The 17,670-nt window shown below is 38.0% G+C and overlaps 1 protein-coding gene across 1 annotated transcript in view; it reads right to left on the reverse strand.

Annotated features, from left to right (window-relative positions):
- The window catches only part of LOC103904772 (putative N-acetylated-alpha-linked acidic dipeptidase), a 34,141-nt gene that overhangs the window by 11,534 nt on the left and 4,937 nt on the right, over positions 1-17,670 (reverse strand). The window contains exons 2-11 of the mRNA XM_019473926.1: positions 16,450-16,636; positions 15,557-15,658; positions 10,966-11,091; positions 8,848-9,034; positions 7,288-7,381; positions 5,017-5,115; positions 3,826-3,911; positions 2,702-2,821; positions 1,224-1,306; positions 890-953 (exon numbers count right to left, since the gene is read on the reverse strand). Of these exons, the coding sequence (XP_019329471.1) occupies positions 890-953; positions 1,224-1,306; positions 2,702-2,821; positions 3,826-3,911; positions 5,017-5,115; positions 7,288-7,381; positions 8,848-9,034; positions 10,966-11,091; positions 15,557-15,658; positions 16,450-16,636 (1,148 nt within the window). The remainder of the gene's footprint in view (positions 1-889; positions 954-1,223; positions 1,307-2,701; positions 2,822-3,825; positions 3,912-5,016; positions 5,116-7,287; positions 7,382-8,847; positions 9,035-10,965; positions 11,092-15,556; positions 15,659-16,449; positions 16,637-17,670) is intronic.

Genomic DNA, 17,670 nt, shown 5'->3' on the forward strand with positions numbered 1-17,670 from the left:
GTCTCCCCTGCCTGTCCTTCCTAAAGAGCCTGTATCCCTCCATGCCAACACTCCAATCATAGGAGCCATCCCACCACGTCTCCGTGATGCCAATAAGGTTGTAGCCCTGCAGGTGTGCGCGCGTCTCTAACTCCTCTTGTTTATTCCCCATGCTACGTGTGTTTGCATAGAGACATTTAAGTTGGGCCCCCGATGAAGCTGACTTACTGGCTGGAGTTCCTTTGTGCTGCTCTTCAGGCTCTCTCCTGCTGACCTGTGTCCCTTCTCCAGGCTCTGGGCATCTATTGCTGGCCCTGGCATCAAACTGGTAGGAGTGGGATGGATGGAGGTTCCCCTCCCCTGGCATCTCTAGTTTCAATCCCTCTTCACCAGCTTGGCAAGCCTGCGACCGAAGATGCTCTTCCCCCAGTAGACCAGTTTTCTCAAAATGAGTCCCATGGTCTAAGTAGCTGAACCCCTGGGTGTGGCATCAGTCCCGTAACCATTTGTTGACTCTCCAGATTCGACTGGCCCTTTCAAACCCCTTCCCTTCTTGAAGCAACCCTTAAGAGCTTTTCTTATGTCCCTGTGTTTATTATGCACATTATAAGAGGAGAAGCTAACTCTAAAGAGTTGCCACAGAACTGCTGACAGGGGCACAACACTTCTTGTCCCTTCCCATGACTTCCCAAAGAGTGTAGCTACTGTAGTGGACTTCTTCCCTGAAGCAATAGGAATATCTGAAGGATACTTTATGATTCTGGGTCACAGTTTCCCCCCGTATATACTCCTGAACTAATGCAACAACATTATCACACTGAAGCTTTCATGGATCTCCAAGCCAAAATGCCTCCCAGTCACCTGTAGATACCATCACTATTCCTGTAAAACACAAGTCAACACTATGTACCTTCGATGGAGGAATCTGCATTGATGTAAGCCACTCCTCGTGCTTGCAATACTTTAGCATTTTCCTATGAGAAGGAAAAGAGGAAGAAAATGCTGATGAACTTGTTTTTCCTCAGAACTATTTTCCCACCCACAGAAGTAACAGCTGTTTCAGGGAAAGACACCATATACCGCAAGGAGCCATATATTCTTGGTAGTTCAAAAGGAAACTTAAGAGTGTGTGTGTGCGTGTATAAGGAAGAGAGAGGGAGGGAGGGAAGAAGTGTTGCTTTCTAGTACAGATTTCGCAAAGATCTGCCACTGTGAAAATTGCTCTTTGAACACTATTGGTTTACCTCAGCCCACTCTGTCGATCCTAACAAGCCAAATTCCTCTGCATCCCAGCTTGCAAATATCACTGTTCTCCTTGGCCTCCATCCTGCAATAAAAGACCATGAAAACTGTATTACAGAAAGAAAGACTGCTTGTTACATAGTAACTAATGTGAAAAGAAATGTCATTTTTGGGGGGCTCATCTTTTATCCTGATCTGTGGGGAAAGAGGTGTGTTTAAGGAATTTTAACACCAACTTCTTCACTAATCTAATCTAATAATGGTTTGCTAATTTTGTAGCAATCTCAATTCTCCTTCAATATTGTGCCAAATAATGTATTCTTTTTCTTCTCGCAGCTTTAGTTGCAAGAAAATTTTCTAAAATTTAACACTCTGAACAAGGAAAAATAATGTGCTTGTGCACAAATTCTTGAAAGAAAGATTTTCTACTCTTTTTGCTCTGTTCAAGTACACATTGTATACCAGTGTCTACTTTGACAGAAAAGTGTTTGGCATGTTTTCATGTCTATTACTGAATTCCTTTGACCTGTCTCCCAAATGCCGGATTTCAAAACCTAAGGAATTCCCTGTAACTTTGACAGATCACCTTCAAAACAAAGATCTTTCACTGGAAGTTCTGCATTCGATTTAAACGCAGGCCAAATGGAACAGGCTGTATTGCCCTGCCTCTGTATCTTTGCCCAAAGTTTTCTTTGAGGCTACTGGAACCTTTTCATCTTTTGCTCCCTTTCTTTTTTACCTTTTTTTTTTCCCCCAGCTTGCATTCCAAAGACAGCTTCCCCGATATCCAGTAAATGGGAGGGAACGGACAGAAAGCTAAATGTCAATAGGTTTTAAGTGTAATGGGTAGGCGAAGAAAGCTCCTCTAGCACAGTATTTGAGTTATGTCAGAGCTTCTTTCCATGGGATGTCAGATAGGGAGATAGCATTTACTCTGACAGCAGCAGAAACTTGGTACAGTTGACATTTGTTCCTATTCTAATGTAACTAGGCATGAGATATTTTTAACCATTACCTCCTACTATGTTTGCACAGCTCATTCTCTGCATTACACAGACATGCTTTTTTTACTCTTGGGTCTGTCTCCAAACTACAGTCAGGTGCTGAGAAGGCTCTCGATGTTGCCCTGATAAAGCCTTGATCAGTCCACCACTGCATCCATTTTATAGGACCACTGAAACACCCAGTCTGACCAGCCTCAAATACACAGTAATCAACTGTACCTAAATGTCATATTTATTTCAGTATCCCCCATTCTGTGTTTTGTTTTCCTTTCGGTGTACTTTCTCTGCAGTAGAAGTACCTCACGTATACCAAGGTTGTAACTGGAATTAATTAACAGCTGCAGAACAGTATGCTTATTCAAGACATCAGAGAGATACACATGTTTAATTTTAAGCATATGCTTAAATCCCAGAGAAATCAATAGGCACTGCTGAGAGCAGTGATTTTGGGGTGCTTTGTTCTTTCATTACATTACCTTTCCTTCTCAGTTTTCCAAAGCTCCTCACAATCTCGTGAACCACAGCTGCCCCACTCTGAGGATCAATGCCACCAAATACCCATGAGTCGCGGTGGCCTCCCAGGATGACATATCTGTCTAGAAAAATTAATTATGGAGGTTTACTTAGAAAATTTTTTTTCCTGCCACAGAGCTGTTAATTGGAAGTAATATCTAATTTTCCATGCAGGTGTCAGGCAACAAAGCTTAATAGTTTATAATATACATGATAGAAAGGCAAAAGACATTTTAAGTCTCCAAAGACATTTTTCTGCATCTTCAGCCAGTGCTAAAGAATTTGTCAAACACAATAACTTGATCCCGTAAGACTTAAAACCTCCTGAATTCCATAACGTTACTTCTATTATTAGAAATACTGCAGCTTTCCTCTGAAGACAGAAGCATCTTTCCATATTTAACAATAGTATGTTTCATGGTAAAGCCGATCCACTAATTATATTTGTACAGCATGCCAACTCACAACATTAAGGTGTGCTGAATGCAGTATTTCTCTGAATACATATATAGTCAATCATAAAAAGGGTTGTCTAAATAATGAGAGAGATGTGATTAATAAGATCAAAGTCAGACTAGATCTCTGTGCTACTATAATATGGTTAACAGTTGTGTTTCAGGCAACAGGGAAGTGCTGCAGTTACAAGTTAAATGATGTTACCATCATCCTAGGGATGTCTATATATCTGGTTTTTTAGAGTGTAAAATCACACTGGTTACAAGAGACTGTAAGACAGCCAAAAAGTCAATAGTGGTGGATATGATGTCTTCAGATGGAATGCAAAATCCATTCCCGTGTTAGTAGGGAAGAATATCCACTTAAGAATATTCTTTCAATTGTAAAGTTACGTGCCTGAAGACAAATATTCCTGTCTTGGTTATGACTCACCCTTTAAAATCAGCATTTACAGTGCAAGTGCTGACATACCTTGAACCATATGAAAGCTGGTGCAATAACTATTTCAACACCAATGATCATGTAGTGCAGTATTTCAGAGAAAACTGTATTCCTCATTTCCCCTTGTAACTATGAAGTACGTGTAGAGGTCACTGCACGCTCACATTACACTGAAGACAAATGACTTTACCTGGTTCCACTGTGCCTCTGATGGTACCAATCACATTGTAAATCCTTGTTATTTCGTTGTGGCTATGAATGTGCATTTTCACCTTTCTAGTGTATCAGGAAGAAAATCCAAAGAGAAAATCCATCAGATTAGATAATAAAACATCTTGACACCTTTCAAAAGTGTACAGTATAAATTGTAAGGAAAGCATTTTGGCCAAATTTACCCTCCATTAAACCAAAGTAAACCTGAAAAGACGTCAGTGTAGTTTTTTCTGATTTATACTTGTGCAACTGAGAACAGCATTTAGCCGTTGAAAGCTATGGACTGTTATTGATGTCAGTAAGATTTATATGGGTAACAGGCTCAGAACTCCAAATTCAAAGATTTTTTGCTAGTAGCTAGTTTTTAAATCTGGAAAAGTGAAAGAAAAATGAAAACCATCTAATGTTAAAAAGGTAAATAGTTCTAATCATCTAGAGGTTGGTGTAAATCAGAAATTACTCCAGCACAGTCAATACTGATGTGGCAGATCAGGCAGCAGAAAATCAGATAACTTGAGTTGCATCAAAAGACTTTGTTTATCTACAACACAGCTGGAGGTGCAACAACTCATCCCCAAGGGTTGCCTGTATATTTTTCAGAAAGAATTTTTCATGTAGTATGGCTAAGACATAGGGAAAAGGTCAAATGGTTCATATGAAGTCAGTACAATAGCTCAGCCAATATTGAAACACCTGGACTTTAGTCCTAAACTGTAATTACTAAATCATGTTAAAAACAATCTGAAGCAATAAAAATGACATTGTAGTTAAAGCTTTTTTTCTGGAAAATTTGACTTGTAGGTTAATATTGTTTTATATGAGGCAATAGGTAAGACCAGAACCTGGACCCACATGAATTTAAAAAAGACAACACAGAAATTCAATTCTCAAAAATAATCGGTCTCATCAAATAGTTTGTGAAAGGCTAGATGCTTTTCAAAGGAAACTGCTTCAAGACTAACTGGAAACTAAAGCAATTCAGTCATATCCATCCAATCAAGATATAAATCTACTGGAGCTTTGCACTGAGCGCATTTCAGCCCAGGAAATGGTCATAATCAAAGAAATGATGCAAATAATCCCAACTACTCTACTTTTGGTGAAATTCTATTGTTCTACCTGTTTTTCTCTGATCCCAAGCACGCTTTCCTTAAGAAACAAAACTGACCTTGTAGAATAATTTGTTGTGAAACCAGGACCAACGTTGTAAGACACATTCAAATTTCCTTTCCAGCTGCTATGTGGTGGTGCATATCCTCCCATATTACTATTATGAAAAAAAAATTATCATTATTAGTTACAGACATCTTACAATAGCACCAAACACAAATGAGGAACCAGGAACCACACTTTGTTAGGTCCCATGTACACACAGACCACAGTGATGGTCTTTGTCTCAGACAATTTATACTACAAGCTTCCACAGGAGAATAATCTTTTTAGCTACATTAATACTAATAAATTATCACAGAGAAATAGTCCTGGGCATTGAGATCAGCTTGGAATGGCCTACAGCTATCCTGGAAAAGTGTTGGCCTCCAAAGGTTTTGCATACAAACTGCCTCTTGTAAATGGCCCCTGGAACTTTTCTACTGCCTTGAACTGCATTTGCTTTTAAATCAGAAGAGAGTAACTTGGACCATTCTAACAGTTTAACAGAATAGGCAGTTGTCTTCCAGTGCCTGTCCCTGGACTCTGTTTAATCTGGTAGCATAGACAGAGTTGATGTGTTTCAAAGACGTCTAAAATTGGAGAAATAAGATCAGTCCAAGTCACCTTTTCTTGTTCCATTGTCAAAGGTGAGATGTTTTTTCTCAGTTAACATAACTGGAAATGCAGTAATTCAGTGGATCCCAATTGCCCATACTTATTCACCTATTCTAAAGGATTTATATTTTTGACATAAACTTGTGAGAAACATAAAAAAAATATTAAAAAATATGCTGGGTGTTCTGGTTCTTATTAGGGAAAATATATTTATTGTAAATGAAAGCACACCCTTTACTGTAAAAGCATACTTCAGTCAAGTTGTATTCCACAGAACACTTCAGCACGTCTTCAAGTCCTCGGTATATTTTCTATATAAAAATATGATAGCAGGAATAACTAGAAGTTATGACTTCTCAAGACAAAAGTGAAAACAAGGACCCAGTATTTTTAGAGGATTTAAATTTCATTCATAATTATTAAAAATCAAGTTCTAGAATTATTTACAACTTACTGAAGAGAAATATCTAGCTACATCATATTTATCCATATCAATCTGCTCTACCACTACTAGTTGGCAGTGGAAAAAAGAGGTTTTTTAACCTATACCTTTATCATTATGAGCAGTTATCTTCATAACAGTGATGGCCGTAAAGTTTTAAAGAAAAGACAGTTTGGAGATATATTAGTCCATAAAAGTTTGGGAGGAAATAGGAAAAACACTAGAACAGTGATAATGAACATCAGGTATGCAAAGACACCAAAGACAGTAAAATTCTGCCTCATATAAAAATAAATAGCTTCAATACTTCCGAGGAAAACCTGCAGCGAGAACCAAGATAGAATTTTTTTTTTTTGGACTCAGTATTCAGAGGCATCAGACAGAACAGAATGATTGCTCATGTGATTTAGATGTAAAATTCCTATATAAATACACACCCAAGATTATGTTCTCTTATTGCCCTAAACACTTATCCGTGGTACTGTGGCCAACCCTGGTATTTCCTGCCCTGTATCTCTACAGTTGATACAAGTGATTACTGCTACATTTTTAGGGAAATGATACACTTGCCAACTCAATCCCATCTTAGTTTTTTCAGGGAACTTATTTGGTTTAAGATAATTATGAATTTTAATGCTGTCCTCTGGCAAGCTGGTAGCCTGTCTTCATGTCACTTGCATGTTTAGTAAGCACACTTACTTACACCTAGATGTCTATTAAATCCCCTATAATGCTCCAGTTTCCCCAGTGTCCTTATATTAGTTCGCTAGCATCATTTCATATTTATGCAACGTAACACACCTGATGAGAGAAAGCACACGCCTTCATTTAACAGAGGACAGTACAGATACTGTCCCATCAAACATGCATGGCAAGTATTTCTCGGGACAAATGAATGACTTCATTTGTGGTCTTTTTCACAAGACAGGTATCATGCCATCCTCAGAAATTTTTGCCTTTATTCAAACTGAGATGCACTTTATACCTTCAGTATACTTGACTGATCATGATATACTACAAATGACCCTTTCCAGATCACTCTTCACGCATCTGATATGTAGTAATAGATAACATGTTTACCTCCTACAGAGAACCTCATGACAAACATACACTATTTCAAAAGCTACAGTAGAAGCACAGTGCAAAACTCTTTTCTCTTTCTTTTCAAATACTCTCATAACTTTCAGAAAACAGTCTGCTTAAAATTCCTCATGTCTCCCATACACTCACCGCAGTAGTGACTCAGCATCATGATAGCCAATGGGATGAACTGGAATTTTTGGGAGACCTACACCACTGGCTTTGTCTAATCGGTAGGTGTATTCTGAAAGCAAAAGACAGATATTTTCATATTTACAACTCTCAGAAGGAATTTTTACAGTTCATAGCACAGTCCTAACACTGGAGCCAGGGATGATCATTTCACTTTCCTCTAAGTTGGGCTGACATTTCTTCAGTGACTTCATTCTTTATGCTTTATCAACATCTTTTCAGAGAGACAACAACAAAGATTCTCCCATAGTCTCTGCAGTCATGCATTTAGAGATGGCTGGAAATTTTAAAATTGTTTGCTCATTTTTTGCATTTAAATGCTTTTAGGTAGAAATATTTCTCTCCATGGGAAGGAACTTCAGACTAAGCCACAGAGGAAGAACAAGAGCAAAGAGGGATCCTGTAGTTTGATGCTTGGAACATTCAGCTGGGAACTAAAAAATTTTGCCAGTTGATAAGAGATGCAGATAAAATCTTATACACTGGGCTACTGAATATTCTGGTTTGCTGTTTCTGTGAACAAAATGAAGTCTAGGTTTTGTTCTGACAGAGCTCAGATACAAATAATGTTTTTTTTACAAATGAGAATCTTAATTTTCACAATGTGGACAAAATTTGATGTTTGCAAGCCAGCAGGTATGGAAAATAATAGTTTCCTCCTTAATACAACATTCACAGGGACCTTTGTTGAGGGAAGCAGACAGTGATTCATCTATGAGATCACTGACTCTAGCATGAGGAACCAGAAATCTTCCTCATAGTCTGCTCCTGCCATGCTGTCGTTGTCAACATGTATCCTCTTCCAGCTCAAGTTGTCCTGGCTAGGGGCAACTTTCCCCATCACTTAGGGACTGCTCTTCTTGAGGTGACTGCCTCCCTCAGATATATATGTTGGCTCAAGTGCTGGCATGAATGGTTCTTAATGCGTTTCAGTCAAAATGGGTTAGGTGCTAAATGAAACAGCTTAGGCAGAGCTCAAATAAGCAGCTGAGGAAGCATGAGGTGAAGGTGATGAACCAGTGGGGAATGGTCATCTTCTCAGGAGCCTCGGCTGCAGCCAGGTGACATGAGTCCCAGCATGCAAGATCTCAGCATTGCCAGTAGGGGCTCTTGTGGAGGGAAGGCAGCCCAAATCCAGCAGAAAGAACTGCAAAAGCAAGGAAACCTGTGAGCTGTGCAGGCTGGCTCCTTGCTGACTTACTGATAAGAAGCAGAAAGAAAATACTAGGGCTTCAGCTGTCAAATACTCGTCTCATGATCTCTGGGCTAACTTGGGTATGTCTGTGAAGTTAAGTAGCCCAGCACTGCACTGTGTGGCTGCCTTAACAATCCCTCACTTTCTCTCATGCACCATTTGCAGAAGTAGCCTACTGATGTGAAGCCCAAAGCTGCCTCTTTTGAGCAACAGAAAGACCAAGAAAAAATGTATTTTGTTCCAAGGAAAAGAACATCCCCATTACCTTCCCCCCTCTTCCTGAAACCCTACCCTCAGAGCATGACTTCTCTAGTGTCACTCACCTTTTGCAGGATAACCTGGTGTCAGAGGATCCCCTGCCCCATTCAGGTTTAATACATTTCCACGCTGGGCTCCTCCACCTGGAAGGTTCCAGCCATTTGGATATGGATCTGTTCCCAAGGCGCAGTAGTCAGCAGGGTCAGAGTACAGAATAACTCCCTTCGCACCTGCCAATTCAGCATTCTTCACCTGCAAAGCACATCTCCAGTCCCTATCCAGTCCTTTATAGCTTGACACAAGAGTTCAAGGGGCAAAAGAAAGTATTGTAAATTACAGTGATTATTCCTCAGAGCCTTTTACAGTGCTTGGGCTAAGTAAAAGGCCCATAACTGTCTCATATCATAAAATTTCCTGAAAGTATATATGCAGATATCAGGTCCCATACAAAAGTAAGAGGTTTGCTGTTGCTTTCAATTTTAGTTAGGAGATAGCGGCAGTAACATGGAAAACATCCTTCACAGTATTACTACATAACCTGAATTTGTATTCTGTCATCCAGATCCACACGATCAACTGACTATTGGAATGTACACATCATGGATGGAAAAAACTGCATCACCTTGATGCAACCTTATCTTTCAGTTAGCCATGTACTTACCTTATTTACGTAAATGATCTCCTAACATATCTCAGAGTTCAGACTACACAGAAAGATTATTATTGGAGAGCTTGAAACTGTCTTTGGCTGTGAACAAGACTAACTCCAAAGAGTGTGCATCTTAGGCTTATTACGGCAAAAGGACTGACCTGCATGCTGTTTTGATTTAAAAAAACCTGTTCTCATGCAACTTTATTATTGTATAATCCTGGTTGGTGAAGAGTGAGAAAGAGAAAATATATGTCATTCTGACATCCCAATCTGTTTTGCCACTAGATAAGACAGTGATGTATAGTGACTGAGTGACAACTAATCCTCGACAGTTTTAAATTTGGGTATTTTAATTCAGAAATACCATAGCTTTTTTTAGGAAATACAGTACTTGCCTTCATCGTCTATCCTATTCTCGCACACCATTAGGAAGTTGGAAAATCACAGTACAGTTCTCCAGATTTTATACAGGCTAATAAATTCTTCAGTATATAAACAGTCATTAGAAATACTACCGTAAGAATGAATATATCATCTCTTTGTGTCAATGAGGGCATGTAATTTCCAAATCACAGGACAACTGCCTGTCTAAATATTAGTAACTCTGAAGTGTTTGTATTTAATTTTAATAAAAGATTCATAGACAGCAATACCTTCTTCAATTTTTAAGTCTTTTCCATTCAGATAGTATCTCTAAGAGTGGTAAACAATTTAGTGAAAATATTATCTGACCCAGAATATGAGTTACATGTCTCTTTTCACTGGTGAAAATGGTATGTATGTAAACCAGTGAGTTAACCACTTAAAAGCTCACAGAAGATTAGTCAACAGCATATAATAAGAGTTGGCATTCCAGTGAGGAGAGTCAGTGTTTGATACTCTTAGGTAACTGAGAAATACAAACTATAGTCCTGCCCAAATTAAGGTCAAACTAATTTTTGTACACGAGCCAAACACACTTAAAACAGACTGTCTTCTTACATCCCTACTGAGGAAATAACTTGAGTATACACCTGAAGTATGCACATGATTATGTACTTTCTTGTCAGGCCATTGAAATCTGCAGAAATTTGTAGTTTAAAAATATTTATATGATAGGGACATTGAATAAACAAATAAAAATTTTAAAATAACCTCCATACAGTTATAGTCTCCGCCTGGCGTACAGAAACCATTATAAAGAAACACAATGTAGGCATCTTAAAGCACAGTTGAACCAATAGGGAAGAACAGTCTAGTTCAGAGTTAGAGTGCATTACCCAAGAATGTTAGTAATATTTTGGAACCATTTATAGTATGCAAATGAATATAAAAATACATAACATTGTCCAACTTATTTACTTTTATCCTATAGATGTATTATATATATTAAATATATATTTTATATCTTCTACTAAAGAATCGTCTTTGAACACAGCTCTATGAAAAACTCAGTTACGCTAAAATTTCCAGAACACTTTAGGTAAGTATTTCAGTCTCTTGAAATCAACTGAAGGACAGCACAAGTAACATTTTTTTATAGAGGCATTACCTTATATCCTCTGAAGATCTTCCCATATCTGGCAATAACAATCTTTCCTGTACAGTTAATTCCCATTTCACGTTCTAGCTTAAAAAAGTCCTCGGTGCGGCCATAATTCACATACACTAACTCACCCTGATAGAAAGAGGTAGAATTTGAAACAAGAATGTCAATGAGCATGTCAAAAGGAGGATGTGATCTAGTAAGAGAATAAGCTGGGAACAATGAGCTCCGGGACTGGCTCTGGTATGAATTCTTCTTTGATCATGACACAATTAGGTAGGCAAGTGACTGCTAATGAATTTAGACTCCTACCATCCAAAGCTGCCAGGCTTTGTCCTCAATGGAGAATGTTGATATGATTTGTGAATCAGAAACTTAGAGTAAGTGTTCAGAGTACGGCATTTACTTCTCTTCGTAGTCTGTTTAAGCTGTAAGTCAGTCTTGGACAGTTGGAGGTATTTTGGACCCAGACACCACAGTAAATATCAATCGTATTTTATGCAGTAGAGTAGACTGAGTGATGCCAATATCCTATGAAATTCTCAGGACTCAATTCTTATTCAATGCAGCAGAAGCTACAGGTGGTTGTCTGTCAAAATAAATACACCTTGCACATGAATAAAGTATTCTTCATGATTGTGTTTCAACCATGTTATTCAATAGCTGGTGCGTGATTCATCTTCCTTAATGCCTGCTACCTAAAAGTTGTGTGCACTGTCTAAGAAGGTCCTACAGTGCACTCCATAGCCAGTGAAGAGCTGGGAAGTTCTCTGAGAACTCACCCTTTCTAGGAGAATTCACCCCACACCTGTTTTAAACAGCTATTTTAGGAAGGAATAAATTGCCCTCTGGATATACCTTTCTTTGATTATACCTCAAAGACTGTTTTAGAGTAAATGCCTATAAAAAGCCTCAAAGACTGGTTTAGGGAAGATGCCTACAATTTCAGACAACTAAAATTTGATGACAGGAACCTCTTCTTTAGTCCATTTCTCCATATTACCAGACATCTCCAGAGAGATCTTCAATTCAATTTCAAAAAGGTATAAGCTTAAATCTCTTATACTGATGAAAATCGCTGACATTCAGGTGGTCTCATGTAACAGCATACAGCATGTCCTGATAAGACTGTGGTACAGTCATTTTGACTGTACTGGTTCATCAGTAATCTGCTCAAGTTGCAATTTCTTCTTAAATTAAGCAAAATTATCTCAGTTAGGATAAATTAATGAAATAAGGGGGACTGTATTTAAATAAGGCAAACAGTTTCATACCTAGTAAGATTCTGGTCCTCTCTGTTCAGAGGATAATTCATAATCACAAGGATTAATCTTGGAGAGGCTTTTCTGAATTTATGGAGTAGTTTTGCCCCTCAGTAAAATCAAGTGTAACTCTACCGAAGTCAAGACAGTTCTTCCAGTCTATTTAGATTAAGCAAAAGGGGAATTTGGTCCTCCATTTTAACATAATTTCTTTAGAATATCTTGTACAGAATACCTACATTTGTAGGCTATTTTATTTTTTATGACAAATACAAAAATGTTGATTTCAATAGTTTGGCTTACATAATTGCAGAGCTGTAATTATAACAATTATATATTCTCACATTCAGGGCCCTTGTTCTACAATGAAGCGCAAAACAAGTTAACATGAGAGTAACATTTTATGGTGAAAACCTGTAAACACTTTACAGGGTTTTTTTAAATAATGCCTTTGATTAAGTAGATGCCATCACATAAAGAAAAGAACAGTTCTGATCTTTAGAAGAAGCTCTCATAACTATATCTGATATAAAGTATATAATCCGCATTCATAGCATTTTTCCTGGTATTGCAGAATAATTCATATTTATTCAATATCTAGATTTCTTATACTACTTTAAAAGGTACTTATTTGAAGATTCTGGCAATATTCGATATATGGCATAGTAAATAAGGCTTCCTTAATTAAATTCTTTTAGCATCTCTGAAAATTCTTCATCTTTAACTTTCATTAACAGGACTAGGAACTACATCGATGCAATAAATTTCTCATCAGAGCATTGTGACAGTTATGTATCATCATTTCCTAGTGATGTGATGAAATCCCTCATGTTTATAGAACTATTACAAAATACAAGCTTTGAGAATGTAGCGTGGACTCATAAAATGTCTTGTCTGGGCTCTTTTAGCATAGTCAAGATCTCAAGCACACCTCTTACTTGTGACCATCATGAACTAGATGGGAGTACTTCTGCAGTCACTTAAAAAGGAAAGGAAGAGCAGAATTTTACCATTATTTATGATGCTAATGTTCCAAACTACTACTACTGTCTGATAGAATGTGACTTCGCTTCTTTGTCTGCTTTCTGCTAAGTATTTCTGTTAAAAGAAGTTTCTGCTTAAAGCTTAACTTTTTTCATCTGACTGTTTATTGAAATTTAGTTAAAATACACCACACAGAAGAAACATACATTTTCTAGCAATCCGTATGAAAGACCAGGATATATTCCATCTTCCATCTACTGAGAACCAGAAATGAGTGGGAACTACTTCTAAATCTCTGCAGGGTGTCACTCTAGCAGGCAAGTAGCTACTATCCCACTCTGATAGTATTTAACCTTCAAAACACAGACACTGCCACTTATTTTTAAAAAGCAGCTGCAGGAAAAAGTAATAGTACTAGCAGTGCCGAACTGTATTTCCACAACTCCCTGATCAGCACGCTCACCCAGAAAATGTGAGAGCTGCGTTCTTGGCCTCTCTCAGTATGAAGAACTTTGATCCATTTCTCCCACTTTCCAGGAAGGTGGCCTACTTGTGAAACTACAGTTAGCCTGGGATGCAGGTACTTCACAGCCTTCTCCCTTCATTGAACTTGGAGCTTTATGCAGGAATCGTTCACAAAATTAATGAGCAGAAAGAGAACCTTTGACTGATCGTTGCACTTGGCAAGTTCCAAATCTCTCTCTCCACAGCTTAGTTCTGGTTTTTAATAGAATGGCTTTTAACATAAAATACATAAACAGGCCTGGGAGAACTCAGAAGAGACCTGAACCCACTGAGTATTCCCACTCCTGAGCTATATACACGCTCCCTGTTTGCTGTACAGGTGCAGACAACTGCTCACTGGAGAATGTTATTGCTAACAGCACTAGCTAGGTACCTGAGCTTTTGTCAAAGTATAGTATATATATCTTATATATATATCTTATATATATACATATATATATAGTATATATATCTTATATAATAAGATGAACATAAGTATTGTATTTTGAAAAGACAATCTGTCTTTTATTTATTGCTTTTTTCAGAAACGATGTTCTTATGTTTAATTAAAGTAAAATCATTTTCTAAAGAAGGAAGCTGCAGCTTTTAAAACTTATTTTTATTATTTCCCATATCCCATCACTTACTGTAGCTCTCCAGAAACCAAATAAAGCAGTGAAGTTATTCTGTCTTTCTTTGGGGATATTACATTATGATACAAAGTCAGAATCCATGAATTTCTCCTTATATTGTGTTCCAAAATTCCCACTGCAATTCTTGAAACACTCAAAGCTGTCATATCCTAGGGTACAGACTATCTGCCTGGTTCTCCAGCTTCCTTTGAGTATCTGAGGCAAATGAATACAGGATACCTTTTGTTTTCTAAACTTGCACAGCTTATTAACAAACTTCAGAAAGTACATGACTCTAATATTGGGCTGTGTGAGTAAAAGCATTGTTAGCAGGTTTCAAAGTCAGATCCAACTTTAAAGCAGAGATTGGACCACATGACCTCCAGAGGGCCCTGCCAACCTACATTACTCTATGTACAGACAGGAAAGATACTGAGAACAACAAAAAAAATTTATAGTCTTACAAAATATTAATTGAAACCACTACTGATCATAGGATAGAAAACTCCTGTTACACAGGCCAGCTTTATAAAAGAAAGCCCGTCAGCTGGTACCATCTGTACAAGATAGAAAGGATTAGTGTTAAGCTCAGATCACAGCAACATTTTTACCACCAGCTAGAAATGCTAGCAAAAGCCATTTTCAAGCATACTGTACACTGTGCAGTTATACCTGTCAGTGTGAGCCTTGGGCAAGTGGCATTTTGAAAATTAGGTTGTTCATTTGGCTACGTAAATATAACAGTCTTATTTGTTCACCAAGATGGGAAACAATGGTGCAATAGTCACAGAAATATCTGGAGAAGCTTATAGCAGCTGACAACATTAAAGATTTATTACCATATTTTTTAAGGAAAAGGTAGAAATAAAATCCTGTTCTGACTCAAACTAGAGAAAAAAATTAAACATATATGTATGACTGCTCAAGTTGAACATTGCTCCATCGCAGAACTCCCAAGAACATCAGAGCTAGGACATCTTTCCTACTGGTGACATGTCAGGTTTTGAACTAAAGCCTAAGACCCAGGAATTTCACATTATTCTATATCGCTCTGTGCTATTCTGTGCTATGCTACAGTACACTACACTGTGGTATTCCATCTTTTCTATTTCTATTATTTCTATTTCTGTCTCTATTTCTATTTCTACTTCTGTTCCTACTCCTATTTCTGTTTCCGTTTCTACTTCTATTTCTTTTACTCTTCTACTATGTTACCTCAGGCATTCCTTGGGCTGAAAACGCATTGTAGGGTGGCACCACATCTCTAACAGCCTCATATCCTGGAGGAGGAGGCTCAGATAATGATGTGTTGAAAATCTAGTGGGAAAGAAGAAAAGAAAAAAAGTAAACCAGGCAATATGGAAAAGAAGTACTGTCTATTCAGGCACATTTCACATGCATTTGCAATTTAAAGGACTCTAGTTTTAGAACTCTAAATGAGGAGTGGCCAAAACTTTAGCAAGCACTGGGCATCCCTTTCAGTATGCAGGTTCAATGCGTGATCTTGCAAATCCCATCTCCGCTCCTCACACAGAATCCTGCTTAAATGAACACAGGGTCCCTTAAGGTGGTCTCAGTACAGCACATAAGAGGAAGGTAGATCATAACGGTAAAAAATCTTTGCATTCTGCTCATCCCTGGAGCTTCTACAAGCACTAGAGCTGCTCCATAAAAAACTGATGTTACCTGCGATAGTACATCTCGAGGCCTAAACTCTAGTCTTCAAGAAACTGAATTTAGCACACTTACCAACACTGTATAATGAAGCAATGCAAATAATGATGCTGACCATGGCTGCTTTACTCGTTCTAAATAACAGAACAATTTTTAAACAATTGAATTACATAAAGTAATTCTCTTACATAATTCTCCTTTAATCCATATATGTCAGTATGCTATATGAATCAGGGTAATTATTAGTATTCCTAGCACATACATTAAGAAACAAAGATACAACATGCAAAAGCAAACTGGAACCCCTCATTTCTGTGAGCTTTGGATCAGGCCCAACACTATTAACAGAGCAGAGGCTAGCTTTCCCTCCCAATCTTCCCAAGTGTATGAAGGTGATTTTGTTCCCTGGTTGCAAAAACTGGTGTTTTCTGTACCTCATTTCCATGCTCATCAATTATTGAGATGTAGTTGGGCTTAGTGTCATCAGGGTAAGAGAGCAAGACATCATAATGAACCAACTGAACAGAATCCAAACCAAACTCCTTCCATTCAGCTTGGACTTGCTGTGCCAGATGCAGATTCTCCTTTGTTCCTGCTAGGTGAGGAAGCCGTGTAAAATTGCTAGAGAAAAAGAAGCAATGAGTCAGGATCAGGCATTGCAGCTCATAATCAGAACTCCTCTTAGCCTAGCTGGAAATAAACTCCCTAGAGATGACCAGATGTACCCAGGCTATATAAGGACCCAGATTCCTCTGCATCTATGTTTTTGCCTATCTTATACATAAGTTAAGGTAAAGGGTTTCAGTTTGTCCTGAGTTATCACAGGTGTTTGCATCTTCCTTGCAGTGTGGCTTAGCAAGAATGGCATGATGACATCAACCGTGGGGTCTTGTCCTTGCTTTACTCCTTGTCTTCTGGGTGACCTTAGGCCAATCACTCCTCTGCATAATGACACTGACCTTCCTTGTGAAGTGATAAAAGATTTTAGTATAATTATCTTTGCATATTCAATTTAGAAATGTGCATAATTACTCTGATCCCAACTTTTAATTAACTAGATATTCTCCTTGGATCCCACTATTTTAATTAATTTTTGCATGAATACTGATTTATCTAGAAGTTCACTCTGAGTGTGTCTTGTTGGCAAATAAGAGGGAATGAGTTCACAGTGGCTTACAAACAAGGAACAGAAAAATTCAACAGCTTGTAACTTAAAAATCCTGCAGTGTGAATAATAAACAGTGAAACATACCATAAATAGTGAGCAACCCATTGTCTGAAAAAAAAAATGTCCAGACCATTGAGAAAGCCCAGTGGTGAAGTGAGCTGAAGAAACTCCCAGCTGAATGAGGTTGTCATCATGATGTCCTCATCCTGTCATACAACCATGCCATCAACACACCACAGAAGCATGTGTCACACCAACTGGTGTTAATGAAGGAAACTTCAATAAGGAAGGGGTGTAAGTTTGGGAAAAATTTTAATTCTTGAGTTCGAGTGAGAACAAAGCCATCAAACAAAGCACTTTGAAAGAACTATATACTTAGAATAGAATAGAATAGAATAGAATTTAAAGCATGATTGAGAGCATTGTCCAAATGCCTCTTAAGCACTGACAGGCTTGGGGCATCGACCACCTCTCTAGGAAGCCTGTT

Source organism: Aptenodytes forsteri, unplaced genomic scaffold, assembly GCF_000699145.1.
Source record: "Aptenodytes forsteri isolate BGI_AS27 unplaced genomic scaffold, ASM69914v1 Scaffold376, whole genome shotgun sequence".
Classification (NCBI taxonomy): Eukaryota; Metazoa; Chordata; class Aves; order Sphenisciformes; family Spheniscidae; genus Aptenodytes; species Aptenodytes forsteri.